Here is a 15413-nt window from a genome sequence, read left to right as displayed (position 1 = left end):
CAAAATCTCTTGCATAGTTATTTTTTGTTTTGGTATGTTGCCTTGGAAGAGGTTAAATATTGCGTTGATTCGATCACAATTCCCTCAGTAAAGAAACGTTGATGGTTAAACTAACGGGGAAAACTCTGAAGTTGAGTGAAGTTCAATCTTGTGCTTTTCTGCACGGGCTGATATTTCTTCTGTGCGGCAGTCCCAGGAGAGATGCATGCACAGCTTAGAGGGAGCATTGAACACTGGTCATAAGCCTTGGCAAAATGTGTGTAATTGCAGGAAATTTGCTTTAAAACACCAAAATGTCATCTGCGGCCGAGAGGCGGGCCCCTAAAACTGTGTCATTGGCCACGCCCCTAACGCTGCCTAAAAAAATACTAGGGGAAACACTGAAACGGTACAAATGCAGAGGACTTTGTGTACTTGACTGGTTCATCTCCCATTAAATGGGTGGTTTTCCCCATACACTGTAGTAGTAGGGCAATTCCACAGTCACAGAATTTGTTAAACTTTTTAAATCAATGGTCTCAACGTAAATCTGTTACCTTGGAATTGGCAAGTAGTAGTAAATTCTCAGGCCTGAAAGTTTTCCTGACCAGAAACAAATGCAAGTCCTTAGTAATAGGCTATAACTACAGCCAATCGTTTTTCCTGGTCAAATCACTTGATCAGAAAAAACTCCTGGCCCCAACAATGTCCTAATAAATGGGTTGTTTTCCTGTTACTCAGAGATCACTGGTGGTGATAGACTAATGCTGAGCTAGACATAACAAGTTAAACACCATGCCTTTTCTGGCAAAACAACTTTGCAGCCATGATCATGGATTCCTCTTTGGTTTTATTATTATTTGTGACATTTTGCTGTTGCCCCATTGAATACCATAATTAAACCTCGCTCATTGAGTAATGTTTCTTCAGAACGTAAACAAGAAGAAACATGTTCACTCTTGCAGCGAGTCACTGTTTTCATAATGGACTTTTAAATGTCAAAGTCCAGGAAAGCTCTCTTTCCTTACAATGTCAAGTCCTCCTACATGATGGGTTGTCCTTTTTTATTACTTTGATTTCACATTGTGAGGTGTCTTCACAGAACATTGATTCAGAGATGTTACTAACTTTAGTGTGTTGATGCGTGCTGTGTCAGGTTCTGTGCCCCTCTGTATCCAGCTTGCTCTGCATTCTCTGAACCACATGGTGTTCTGTCTGCTCACAGGATGTCCGGGTTGTCCCTGACGAGTAGCAGACTCTCCATAGCTGGGAAACATAACTGCTTTCCCTGCACCAACCTGGCAACCCACAGACATAATGCCCCTAGTCATCTGGGAATGGGTACAGAGTTCTGATCATATTTCCCATAATAAGCTTCCTAGGGTTTTGCATTCTGATATAAATAAGATGTTGGGTTACAGATGAGAATATATAATAATTTAAGCAATTGTGGAGTTGTTGTATTAGATATAGTTTAATGTAAAGAATGGTCTGTGTTTGAGGCACAGGTAACTGATTTGGTTCTGGGTGCTGAGATTAGCTGACTCACAACATTGCAAAGGAAGTCACATTTAATATACATAGGAGGTCTGTGGTTTAGTTCACTGGAACTGGAATAAAGTAACCACACACAGGCAGTCGGGTTTGTTTAGCTGTCTGCACTTGTGCTGAAAAATCAGTGTTTGAAGAAAGCTTATAAGTTCATTGAACGCACGCTGACATGACGTGTCTCCCCACGAGTATCTGATGAGCAGTGTCTGTGGTTCGATGAGCTATGTTTGTAGTTCAAGATAAAGCATGTTGGAGAAAACCTGTAAATATTTTGCTCTATTGAACTTTGAAATATACTTGTGACAATGTGAATGTCTTGTATTACATTTAGTCTCTGTCTTTCCCTCTCCATAGGTAAACCATCATGATCCCCATCACAGAGCTCCGGTACTTTGTTGACACCCAGCCAGCGTACCGCATCCTGAAGCCATGGTGGGACGTCTTCACAGACTACATCTCCATCGTCATGCTCATGATCGCCGTGTTTGGGGGCACGCTGCAGGTCACCCAGGACAAGATGATTTGCCTGCCCTGCAAGTGGGTGGTCAACAAGTCCTGTGAGTACCTCAATGTGAGCTTCCCAGACCCATTTGCCTCTGAGCCCAAAGGCATCAAGTATGAACTCGATCGGCACCAGTACAACTACATTGACGCGGTCTGCTACGAGAACAAGCTGCACTGGTTCGCCAAGTACTTCCCCTACCTGGTGCTGCTGCACACCCTCATCTTCCTGGCCTGCAGTAATTTCTGGTTCAAGTTCCCCCGGACTAGCTCCAAATTAGAGCACTTTGTGTCCATCCTGCTCAAGTGTTTTGACTCGCCCTGGACCACCAGGGCTCTGTCCGAGACGGTAGTGGAGGAAAGCGACCCCAAGCCCCTGGGGAAGATGAACGGTTTGGTGGACAAGAAGGCATCTTGTGTCAGCGAGGACGTGGAGGCCAGCATTCCTATGCTCCAAAGGACTAGGTCCCGCATCGAACAGGGCATAGTGGACCGCTCCGACACCGGTGTCCTGGACAAGAAGGAAGGCGAGCAGGCCAAAGCTCTGTTTGAGAAGGTGAAGAAGTTCCGGATGCACGTTGAAGAAGGGGACATCGTTTACCGGCTCTACATCCGCCAGACCATCATCAAAGTCGTCAAGTTCATCCTGATCATCTGCTACACGGCCTACTATGTGCATTACATCAAGTTCAGTGTGATCTGCAAGGTGGACATTGAGAAGCTGACAGGCTATAGGATGTACCACTGTGCTCACCCCCTGGCCACCCTCTTCAAGATCCTGGCCTGTTTCTATATCAGCCTGGTGGGGATTTACGGTCTCATCTGCATGTACACCCTCTGCTGGATGCTCAGCCGTTCCCTCAAGCGCTACTCTTTTGAGTCGATCCGTGAGGAGAGCCATTACAGCGACATACCCGATGTGAAGAATGACTTTGCCTTCATGCTGCACATGATTGACCAGTATGACCCGCTCTACTCCAAACGGTTTGCCGTTTTCCTATCGGAGGTGAGTGAGAACAAACTGCGTCAGCTGAACCTCAACAACGAGTGGACGCTGGACAAGCTGAGGCAACGCATCACCAAGAACTCCCAGGAGAAACTGGAGCTGCACCTGTTCATGCTTAGCGGAATCCCTGACACAGTGTTTGACCTCCTAGAACTGGAGGTGCTCAAGCTGGAGCTCATCCCTGATGTCACTATCCCCCCCATCATTGCCCAGCTGGTCAGCCTGAGAGAGATGTGGCTCTACCACACACCAGCCAAAATTGAGGCCCCAGCTTTGGCCTTCCTGAGGGAGAACTTGAAGTCCCTCCACATCAAGTTCACAGACATCAAGGAGATCCCTCTGTGGATCTACAGCCTGAAGAACCTGAGTGAGCTGCACCTCACAGGGAACCTGAGCGCAGAGAACAACCGCTTCATCGTAATCGACGGGCTACGGGAGCTCAAGAGGCTCAAAGTGCTCCGTCTGAAGAGCAACCTGACCAAGCTGCCTCAGGTGGTAACGGACGTCGGGGTTCACCTCCAAAAGCTGTCCATTAACAACGAGGGCACCAAGCTAATGGTGCTCAACAGCCTGAAGAAGATGATGAACCTTACAGAGCTGGAGCTGTTGCGCTGTGACCTGGAACGAATCCCGCACTCAATCTTCAGCCTGCACAACCTGCAGGAGATCGACCTGAAGGACAACAATCTCAAGACCATCGAGGAGATCATCAGCTTCCAGCACTTGCACCGGCTAGTAAGCCTGAAGCTGTGGTACAACCAGATCGCCTACATCCCCATCCAGATCGGCACCTTGACAAACATGGAGAGGCTCTACCTAAACCGCAACAAGATTGAGAAGATCCCGGGCCAGCTCTTCTACTGCCGCAAACTGCGCTTCCTGGATCTGAGTCACAACAACCTGACCAGTATACATGCCGATGTGGGCTTCCTCCAGAACCTGCAGTACTTTGCTGTGACTGCCAACAGGGTGAGTAGAGATCTAGTATTTGAGTGTACCTGAGAAAATGTTAGCTACACACCAGTGGCTGCTGCGGAGGAGTGAACGGCTCGTAATAATGGCTGAAATGGAGCGAATGGCATTAAACACATTGGAACCACGTTTGATGTAATTAATACCATTTCACGTATTGCGCTTCAGCCATTACCACAAGCACTTTCTCCCCAATGAAGGCGCCACCTGCCTCCTGTGCTATACACCTAGAACTAACACACTTTATCTTTCCTCTATCTAGCTATTTCATGGTCAGGTCAAATGGTCACCAAACACTTGTTAATAAGGCCTTTATCTGTGTGTCACAGGAACATTTTAGACATTTTTTTTGAAACACCCTTCTTTCTTCCTTCTTCTTTCACATGTGAATGGGGTCAAAAGGTCACACTGGGTAACAGGAAGGTAGGGGTTAGCATTATGAAGACAGTTATGTTGGGGTTAATGGCCCTAGGGTTGTTCCACCTCAAAGCACAAGAAAGAGGATTTTGAAACCCACCATCTGAGATTGAGCTGAAATTGTCTGTAGTTAAACAGATAAGATCAGCATTCCTGAAACATTGTGTTGAAATATAATTTGATCTATGTGAAATTAAGCTAATTGATTGCACCCAAATTGTCTAATTTAATTTATTGGATTCATATAATCGTCAATAAATATAGTACCTAACATCTGATTTGGACCATAATTCTTTCTAACAATGAGTGAGACCAATAAAAATAACATGGTGAAAAGCCACCCATGGACCCCAATAGCTTTTGCTTATGTGGTCACAATTCAAGCCAGTCAGTCATCCATCAAAGCAATTCAGTTTGTCCTTCTCTTATCCTTAATCTGTGTCCAGGAAACAGCTCCTCTGTGTGTGGTTTATCCCCTTCAAAAAAAAGGTCTGTATTAGTTAGACCATTCCTGGTAAATCCAGCAGTTCTAATGACTTCAATGTTATGGTCTCTAATGGTCTTTAATGGTAAACGACCCAAACACACAGTGGCAGTGTCCCATACTAGCCACTAAATATTATGCCATTTTTAAAAATAGTATGTCCAATTTCTCTATTGCGTTGACTCCTGCCATTCGTTCATTTTGGTACAGTGCATCAATTTATCAGCTCTTGTAAAACACTGTCGGAAAAGACGAGTGATTTCCACTAGATCAAACCCTGAAATTAGTATATGCAGTTTAAGTATGTAGTACGCTACTATGGGTGTTCATTCAATCAATCAAATGTATTTATAAAGCCCTTTTTACCTCAGCCGATGTCACAGTGCTATACAGAAACCCAGCCTAAAACCCCAAATAGGAAGCAATGCAAATCTACAAGCACGGTGGCTAGGAAAAACTCCCTAGAAAGGCTGGAACCTAGGAAGAATCCTAGAGAGGAACCAGGCTCTGAGGGGTGGCCAGTCCTCTTCTGGCTGTGCCGGGATGAGATTATGACAGTACATGGCCAAGATGTTCAAACGTTCATAATGACCAGCAGGGTCAAATTATTATCATCATCACAGTGGTTGTAGAGGGTGCAACAGGTCAGCACCTCAGGAGTAAATGTCAGTTGGCTTGTCATAGCCGAGCATTCAGGGGTCGAGGGGTTGAGTCAAAAATGGCATGTCCGGTGAACAGGTCAGGGCTCCATAGCCGCAGGCAGAACAGTTGAAACTGGAGCAACAGCACGACCCAGCTGGACTGGGGACAGCAATGAGTCATCAGGCCAGGTAGTCCTGGGGCATGGTCCCAAGGTTCAGGACCTCTGGGGGAAAGAGGGAGAATTAGAGGGAGCATACTTAAATTCACACAGGACACCGGATAGGACGGGAGAAATACTCCAGACATAAGACTGACCCTACCCCCCCCCCCCCCCCCCCCCAACACAAACTATTGCAGCATCAATACTGGAGGCTGAGATAGGAGGGGTCGGGAGACACTGTGGCCCCATCTGCTGATACCTCCGGACCGGGCCTATCAGGCAGGATATAACCCCACCCACTTTTCCAAAGCACAGCCCCCACACCACTAGAAGGATATCTTCAACCACCAACTTATTACCCTGAAACCAGGCTGAGTATAGCTCACAAAGATCGTTCCCACGGCATGAACCTGAGTAGCGCGCCAAACCCGGACAGGAAGATCACGTCAGTGACTCAACCCACTCAAGTGACTCACCCCTCCTAGGGACGGCATGGAAGAGCACCAGTAAGCCAGTGACTCAGCCCCCGTAATAGGGTCCGAGGCAGAGAATCCCAGTGAAGAGAAGAGAACTGGCCAGGCAGAGACCGCAAGGGAGGTTCGTTGCTCCAGTGCCTTTCCGTTCACCTTCACACCCCTGGGCCAGACTACACTCAATCATAGGACCTACTGAAGAGATGAGTCTTCAGTAAAGACTTAAAGGTTGAGACTGAGACTGCGTCTCTCGCATGGATAGGCAGACCATTCCATAAAAATTGAGCTCCTTAGGAGAAAGCCCTGCCTCCAGCTGTTTGCTTAGAAATTCTAGGGACAATAAGGAGGCCTGCGTCTTGTGAACGTAGCATATGTGTAGGTATGTATGGCTGGACCAAATCCGAGAGGATAGGTAGGAGCAAGCATTTAATGCTTTGTAGGTTAGCAGTAAACCTTTAAATCAGCCCTAGCCATTACAGGAAGCCAGTATAGAGGTTAGCACTGGAGTAAAATGATCAGTTTTTGGTTCTAGTTAAGATTCTAGCAGCCGTGTTTAGCACTAACTAAAGTTTATTTAGTGCTTTATCCGGGTAGGTGCAAAGTAGAGCATTGCAGTTGTCTAGAAGTGACAAAAGCATGGATGAACTTTTCTGCATCATTTTTGGACAGAAAGTTTCTGATTTTTGCAATGTCACATAAATGGAAAAAAGCTGTCCTTGAAACAGTCTTGATATGTTCGTCAAAAGAGAGATCAGGGTCCAGAGTAACGCGGAGGTCCTTCAGTTTTATTTGAGACGACTGTACAACCATCAAGATTAATAGTCAGATCCAACAGAAGATCTCTTCTTCTTGGGACCTAGAACGAGCATCTCTGTTTTGTCTGAGTTTTTAAAAGTAAAACATTTGCCGCCATCAACCTTATGTCTGTAACACAGGCTTTCAGGGAGGGCCATTTTGGGGCTTCACCATGTTTCATTGAAATGTTCAGCTGTGTATCATCCGCATAGTAGTGAAAGTTAACATTGTTTCGAATGACATCACCAAGAGGTAAAATGTATTGTGAAAACAATAGTGTTCCTAAAACGGAAGCTTGAGGAAGACCGAAACTTAGTTGATTTGTCAGAGGATAAACCATCCACAGAGACACTGATTTCTTTCCGACAGATAAGATCTAAACCAGCCCAGAACTTGTCCTTGTAGACCAATTTGGGTTTCCAATCTCTCCAAAAGAATGTCATGGTCGATTGGTGTCAAAAGCAGCACTACATTCTAGGAGCATGAGGACATGGCCACAGTTTTTTTGTAATGGTGTTGTATTTAATGGTAAATGTCACTAATCACTGCCTTGCAGTGCCTTGCCGTGGTTCATAATTGTATTATTTTATTAGGTTTGTCGCAACAGTTTTAGTCACTAGCCCATTCCTCCATCACAGTTTTGGGCTTGTAGGAAAAGTCTTCATATGGAATTTGCACCGTTGGGATAGCCATCTCATAAAGCTGCCATTTGTTAAACTGTTCAAGGAGAGTTGGCTTGAAGCATTAGGTTGCTAGAAGGACAAACTGAATTGCTTTCATGGAGGACTGTCTTGACTTGGGAGTGATCACACAATGTATTTTCATCATGAGCAAAAGCTATTGGTTTTCTACCCAAGGTTGCAAATTATTTTTTTTGTAGTCGATGCATTTAAAAACTCAAGAGCCCATCAAAATTGATAAAATGATGTAGCAGGAACAGCAGCATCTATTGGGCAAAACATGGTACTTTCAGAGTAATATATGGTAAATATTGACTAAGTGACTTTTAATGGCAAATTTTCCATAAAGGCCGGAAAAACATCAGATTCACAGGGAATATATTACATAGGATGAAGAAACAATACTCCAAGCCGCAGCTCCATACTACTTATCAGACATAGAGACCTAAGGACCTTGTGTACCTATTGTAGAGTTGTGTAGTAGACTGGAATGTCTACATAGTCGGTGCCATTGAGATAAACTGGTCACTTGAATAGTTCAATATTCTGAAAAGTAACCGCCTATCCTGCTAATAATGTTTCAAATTAGTTAAAATAGGGGAAACTGCTGGACCTACTGGTTAACTGAGACAATGTGCCAGAGTTCTAAAAGTACAGACAAGCAGTTATATTATGCTAATGAGTTTGTCACACTTCTGGCTTCAGATCAAGCGGTCCTGTCCCTGGGGTGATTTTTATGGCAAACTGTTTTCATTCTGTATTTTTTTGGTTTTATATGTACTATTCCCCACCCTGTTAGATGCAATTCATCTTCGCTAAGCAGATGGCTGGAAAAGGTTTAGTGTGTTCTGTACAGAATACCTCCGGGAGATGCAATCTTACAAACAATTCACAAAACTCCCGACTGAGTCTGAGATCATTTACATGAACTTTGACTTATGTGAATTCTTGTCTGAGTGCTGACTTCTAGACTTTTGAGAATAATGTAAGTGTAGGCTAACTCTTGTAAGTGTAAAGCTTGTAAATGAAAGTGTAACACTTTTGTGGAATGTATCATGTAAAATATAGTTTGTGTAATATCATATGTAAATGCATTATAGGATTTCATATATTTTAATCATGTACATGTGAAGTGACTCCGCTATAGCAATGGCCATTTTGTGTTTTTGCATTGGCCGATTTGTGCATTTTGCATCAACGACACTCTGACCATTGTGACTTCCTGTACATTCCTGACAGGCTGACTTCAGTCTCCTTACAACGAATGTGCTTGATTTTGGTGGACATTGTCTAATGCTGAGCCAGTTCATTAACTGAACACACCATTCATCCAATACATTTTTTAAGAATCAAGTTTAGTGTGAAAAATAAGGACTTACAGGGAATTCTAGGAGGTTATACAACATTTTCCCTATTGCGTACTGGTGGTCATCTGCTGTGTGAGGAATCAGATGGTTTGAGTAAACGATACTATTATGTTTTTTTGTTTTACTGCACTCACTCACCCATATACGTAGTTCCATACTGAGAATAGGCCACAAACAGGGTGGTATGCTGCTCAAAATAGCACCGTTTACAAGGAACCCCTCTGGTGTGTTCTGTGTTTTTACACCCTTCTCCAGAGTCTTCTCTTTGCCATTAGTACATTATCGACCCAAATGAGTTGTGAAATTTGTAAAACGTTATTCCCAGGTGGGCCCCTAACGAGGACCCGACGCTCACCACTGTACTCCAATGTTCTAAAGTGTTCTAGGTTTTTGTTTTTCTCTTGAAGAACAATGCCTGGATAGCTCCAGCTGCCTTACATCTTCACTGTTTTGAAGCTAAGAAAAGCATTTGTAATTTGATAAGGCTATTTTAAGCTTGGTGAATTAGCTTACTCTGATCATATTTTGGCTTAAATTAACAGCATTATGTAAAATGCACTCATTGTGCTGTTGCCTCAACAGATGGCTGAACTATTAATAACAGGTGTTGGTGTGAGCATAAGTAATTATACAAATATGTATGGTACTCTAAGACTGACTGTATGTCTGTACCTCTGGCTCGATTGGCTCCCTTCTTTCCTTCTTTAGGGCAGAGTGCCTAGGTTTGTTTCTGATTGGCTTAAAGTCCTGTGGGCTGGTGTGACTGTGTTTCGATTGGGTAGCTACGGTCGGAACAGTATGTACTGAACTCTCCTTTCTTCCCTCTTTTGCCAAGTCTGTTCTTGAGAACATAGCTGTTCACTGGGGAGGAGTTCAACTTTAAGCACCTTTCACAGCCTAAAGCAAGAAACAGTATGCCTGTTTAAACCATACACTATAGTATGCATAACCTATGCACAAATACAATTCAATTATATTTTATGAAGTCAAAAACAGACAAAATAAAAATGTATCCTATTTCAACATTCATCCTCACTCTGATCTCCCTCCTTGTCACTGTCAGATCGAGTCGCTCCCGCCGGAGCTGTTCCAGTGCAAGAAGCTGCGCACCCTGAACCTGGGCAACAACTGCCTGCATACTCTACCATCGCGCTTCGGCGAGCTGACGGGCCTGACCCAGCTGGAGCTGCGGGGTAACCGTCTGGAGTGCCTGCCCGTGGAGCTGGGGGAGTGCAGGCAGTTGAAGAGGAGCGGCCTGGTGGTGGAGGAGGACCTGTTCAAGACACTGCCCACAGAGGTCAAAGAACAGCTGTGGAGGGCCGACAAGGAGCTGGTCTGAGGAGAGAGTCCAGAGAGAGGGAGCCTAAGGAGAGGAGGAAAGCGGGAGAGAGGATTGGGCAGTGGAGGCTGATGTCACTTTCAATTGGAGGCCATTCTCAAATTTCTCCCTCCTTCCAGCCTCCACTAGTATGGGGTAGGAGAAAGGGGGGAGATGTGTCTGTATTGTTGGACACGCATCCAGAGAAGGATGGTTGGTTGGTTGTTGTCTTGGCTCTCCTGGCTAAATTTGTATTTTTTAGGGTAACTGGTAGGACTGCCACAATTACAGTATAACCGTGTAACCGATGAAGACAGTCATAACCATTTAAAAAAAATAATAATAAAAAAAAAAAAAAACATTTGGATGAATAACCACAATGCATCAGCACACAGAAATAGAACAGTCTAGGAAAATCTAATCTTGGTAATTTGACTGGTAAATTTGTAGATACACTTGCAATGGCTGCCTGATATTGTGATGTAATAATTTCCATGGTAATGTAGAATGTTCACTCAAATTATGTTAACTAATGTAGCTCATGCAATGTATTTTTTTGTAATGTGAGTTGATTGAATCAAATCGCAGCACAAATTACTTCCTGCTTTTAAACTATGGGTACACTGTCAATAGCTGCCACTCCACCCATTATGCCATAATTTACTTGAATTGGGTTGCCTGTTCTATTCATTATATTTCTATGGCAGCACATGCAGTCTGGAGGAGAGGAGAAAATGTAAATCTACCAAAAAAATTATACATTTTTTGCTATACAAACATTTTAATACGGTGACCGCAGTAATTTGGTTGCCCAATTACCATTATCCAAAATTCCATGACCATCACATCCCTAGTCACAGGGTCACAAGATGTTTATTAACAGACTAACCAGATGGAGACCTCTCCTCTCCAACTTTGTGGTTCTTTTCCCCCTTTTTCTTTTATGAAATGATGTGCAAAGTTGATCGTTGTCGAATGCTGATTAGGAGAGGATGAGAGACAGAAATGAAATGCTTGTGAGATTGAGGATTTTGTTTGTTTGTACGGAGTCATCTCAGTATGGGTCAAGGTTGTCAAACTCATTTTGCTCTGGGGGCTGCATTTGGTCTTTGAGGTCAATCCTCCCGGACTGTCTAGCTTCCATTATCATTTCTACACCGTTTCCATTTGGTTTTAGTCATTTTAAACTATATTGAGTATGTTTCCCCACAAAAGAAAAACAATATTTATATATATATTTTTTTCTCAAACAACTGACAGGTATGTTTTGACATTTCTGGTATAGACAGTGGCCACAGAAGGACTACATAAAAGAGTTGGTGTGGATGGTTCATGTAGCCTACAAAGCAATATATGTGTGTGTGCTCTGTTTTCCATCTTCACTTGGAAGTATACAGTCCACTAGGCTGTTTATCCAAACGCCAGTGAGAGGACGCAGGATCTGACTGGTGAATGAAACACTATGGCCGATGGAACCAAAGCAGGGCCCTGTTTTATTAGGCACCAAATAGTGGGAAATGGACTGAAACTACCTGGACTTGTCCAAAAATAACACCAATTTTTGTTTTCTGCAACACATTTAAAAATGTTCGTTACCGTGTGCCCTAATGAAAACAACCCACATATTTGCACTCCAAAACAGTGACCGTGGATACATCATTGGCTTATACAGAACACATTTGTGAGGTATATTCTGCATGAATATCGAAGAGATACTTTTTTATTGAATGGACTTGGAGTAGACAACATTAGAGGTCAATTGCCACCAAAGGTGATTCCTTTAAGACCAGCCAGGCAACTCTTGTTACTAATATGGCCTTCCCTTTCTGGTGCTGTAATGTATGTCCCACGCTGTGTCATTACAACCATCATGTTCATGATTTTGCTAAATATGCAGACAAATGTATAGCTTATAATGTTGTACATTTATGTTTCAAGAATTTACATGGTATTATTATTTTTACCAGCTGTTCCAAGTTATTTTCAAAGGAGAGGGAAGCCTCACTTTGGAGGAAAGTGAGCTGAATTAATCTTTAAAATGTAATAACTACATACATAACTGCCCTTTTTGCAAGGTTACCAATGGGTGTTTTGAGTCCAGCTCTGTTCTGAAAAGGCCTCAGTCTTGGATTTGTTAGTAAAGGCTAGTCCCCAGCTCTAAAAGGCTGGAGCAACGCTCACAGAGTAAGAGTGCATCAGAGAAGAACAAGCAATCCCAGAGCAGAGGCTCGCTGGTCGAGACTTGGGTGGTTGAATACAGACCTACTTTAATGTTGAAGTATTATTCTCTGACATGTTCCAAACTTTTTGAAACATTTGAAAACTGCAAACAGGTACCCCCCAGGTCATTCCTTAAACGGGCTGTTATGATTGATGTGGTTGAGCTATCTTAACACACTGTTTTGAGAGTACCATAGGACTATCTCAGGGCTTCACTGGAGAGCTCATTGATTCACAGCTTTAATGTGGCACAGATTTGAAGGGGTAAATATGGAAACAGTTAGTGCTGACTGAATCGGAGAAGAAAATTGAGATTCTGATAATAGAACAGGATAATATATTTCAGAATATATTGTTGTGTATATAATTGCTGTCACTCTTTAAAAGCCATATAGCGTCATAAAGAATAATGTAAGCCTCTTTCAGTTCAGCTGAGGTAGTGATTACATGCTATTCTTCTGTATCACGTCTAACTCTATAAATGTATTGTTTTTACACTGAACTATTTGTATCTATCCAGATCTAATGCTCCAGCTTTTTATCCTTTTCCATAGTCCTCCCCAACAAATTAAATATCTGTTTTTATCCTGACCTGTACTTGTACTGACCTTCAACACAGTGGGAACACTGTCACTTCCCTTAATCACAAGATTAGGCATTCCCCCCTAAAAAGCACATAGAGATTTCAAACTTCTATTTCACAACCCCCCCCCCCCCCCCCCCCCCCCCCCCCCCCTCCAGTATGTCGCCATGGAGGAAACCGGTGGAGGGTGAGGTCAGCAAAGTGTTTACAGAGCAGTGGAACTAGGAAGTGTGAACATTTTATTTGGATAGTCAATCTGTATATGTTCTACAGACTAAGTTACATTTCAGCTAACTATCTGCTAGCCCTAACCAATTACATTATATTTTAGTCATTTAGCAGAGGCTCTTATCCAGATCTACATACAGGAGCAAATAGGGTTAATAGCCTTACTCAAGGGCACATCAACAGATTTTTCACCTAGTCTGCTTGGGGATTCAAACCAGCGACTGGTCCAACGCTCTTAACTGCTAGGCTACCTGCCGCCCTAACCTTAACCCTTAACTTAGACCTAACTGTAACCTTCGCAAGCAGTTGCTTATCAACAAAGTGTGACCGGAAGTGTGTTTGACCCACAGAAAAGGCTTCCCCCGATCAAGTCACTGTAGGAACGGTTTCTGTTCGGCTCATGGTACATGTTGCATGGTCTAGGGTCAGATTGCAGTACCCTCATTATGAGCTTAGTCATTAGGAAATTAAATAATATCTGATCCTGTGGTTGGAGACAACTTCTATTGTACATCTGTATAGGACTGTGCCAGTATGTTCGGTACTGTAGGTAGTCATGCCATGGTCACAACAGTTGACAGCAAGGGTAGCAGGTAGCCAAGCGATTGAGCATTGGGCCAGTAACTGGAAGGTCACTGGTTTGAAGACCTGAGCCGACAAGGTGAAAAATCTGTCTGTGCCCTTGAGCGAGGCACTTAACCCTACAGTGCTCCAGAGGCACCATATTACTATGGCTGACCCTGTAAAACAACACCTTTCACTGCACACATCCTATCTTTATTTTATCATCCCATCAGCAATGTGACTGTTGTGAATGTTATTTTCCATGTATGCATCCCAACATTCCTTTTATTTAATGTGTTTTTTGCAGAGTTACTGAATGTTTGTTTTCATAAGCAACATTCAAGTTCTCAGACTGGTCAGAAATGGTGTTCAGTGCTCGAGCTATGCAAAGCTTGCCTTATTTCAACAGTCCTCCTGTGCATCCAGTGTGGGTGGAGCGCCCTCCTGCGGGAGGTCTGAGTAACAGAGGAAAGTGTTCACTGTCCTTTTCTCCATTTGTTTTGTAATGTAAAATAAAAAATGCTGTAAGGTTGTGTGTATTACCATCAAAATATTCGAATTTTCTGACTCTTAATGGCCAGTCATTTAACCACATTGTGTATCATTTGGGTAGCATACCAAAACTTTCGAAGCAGCATTGATGCTTCTCATTATGTATTTGACCTGTTTTGGGGAATCGTTTCTAGGTTAACTCTTATTGCATATGCATAAATAGGCAAGCCTGTATCTATCTATCTTTCTTTGATGTTTTGCTGGCTGGCATTGTAAGGGCCCTGATGTGTGCTGGCTTTTGTTCCTGTCAGGTTTTGGTTCCTTTCCATCTGCTTGGACAGTCTGGTCAACATCTCAACCCACACATTTTATGCCAGGTTCACATACTGTACGCCACCCACATTGGGTGGCACTATAATGTTGCTCTTGTTTCATTTAAGTGTAAAAACATGGACCTGTCAAAAGTTAATGGGCAAATGACAATCTGTATCTCTTCTACATCAGTGTTGCCCATGAAATGATAGGTTTTCACTTCGTTGCCAAAATGAGTAAACACTGGCTTTCTTAGTGGAGAAATGATGAATGCCCCAGACTCTTGTAACAATGGAATAATAGAGCCTTGACAACACCACAACAGTTGCTTTACTGTGCCTATTTTTTATTTTATTTTATTTTTTACCATTCTGATATAAATGATAAAGTAAGACACTTATCACTGTCTCCATGTATTTATTTCCATTAATGACTTGCCTGCTGATATCGACCCCAATTCTAAACAATTGTCAATGGAGAATCTCCATTCAAAGTACCTTTAAAATCTCAGCAACAGCCGATGTACAACAGTTTTAAAGAATGCCCACTATCCAGTTCAAGCGTTTGGATGGGATGGCTGTTTGAATGTTAAATAACGAGAGAGAGGCATTGATGCGAGTAACCAGTCTTGTTCAGTACATCACAACACATCCGGGTATCTCAAGCACC

The 15413-nt window shown here is 43.1% G+C and overlaps 1 protein-coding gene and 1 long non-coding RNA gene across 2 annotated transcripts in view; one reads left to right on the top strand and one right to left on the bottom strand.

The window, feature by feature from the left end:
* LOC139408411 (volume-regulated anion channel subunit LRRC8A-like) overlaps nucleotides 1-15144 on the top strand; it is a 31044-nt gene extending 15900 nt beyond the window's left edge. The window contains exons 2-3 of the mRNA XM_071152260.1: nucleotides 1885-4006; nucleotides 10091-15144. Coding sequence (XP_071008361.1) covers nucleotides 1895-4006; nucleotides 10091-10366 — 2388 coding nt within the window. The 5' untranslated portion in view covers nucleotides 1885-1894 and the 3' untranslated portion in view covers nucleotides 10367-15144. The remainder of the gene's footprint in view (nucleotides 1-1884; nucleotides 4007-10090) is intronic.
* Nucleotides 1436-10184, bottom strand: LOC139408413 (uncharacterized). Its single transcript, XR_011634286.1, has 2 exons — nucleotides 10064-10184; nucleotides 1436-5775 (listed from the first exon to the last, which is right to left on the bottom strand). It is a non-coding gene; the product is annotated as an uncharacterized lncRNA (long non-coding RNA).
* Nucleotides 15145-15413: the final 269 nt, after the last annotated feature.

The sequence above is a fragment of the Oncorhynchus clarkii genome, chromosome 5 (assembly GCF_045791955.1).
Source record: "Oncorhynchus clarkii lewisi isolate Uvic-CL-2024 chromosome 5, UVic_Ocla_1.0, whole genome shotgun sequence".
Lineage (NCBI taxonomy): Eukaryota > Metazoa > Chordata > Actinopteri > Salmoniformes > Salmonidae > Oncorhynchus > Oncorhynchus clarkii.
This window is presented reverse-complemented; position numbering and strand designations above follow the sequence as displayed.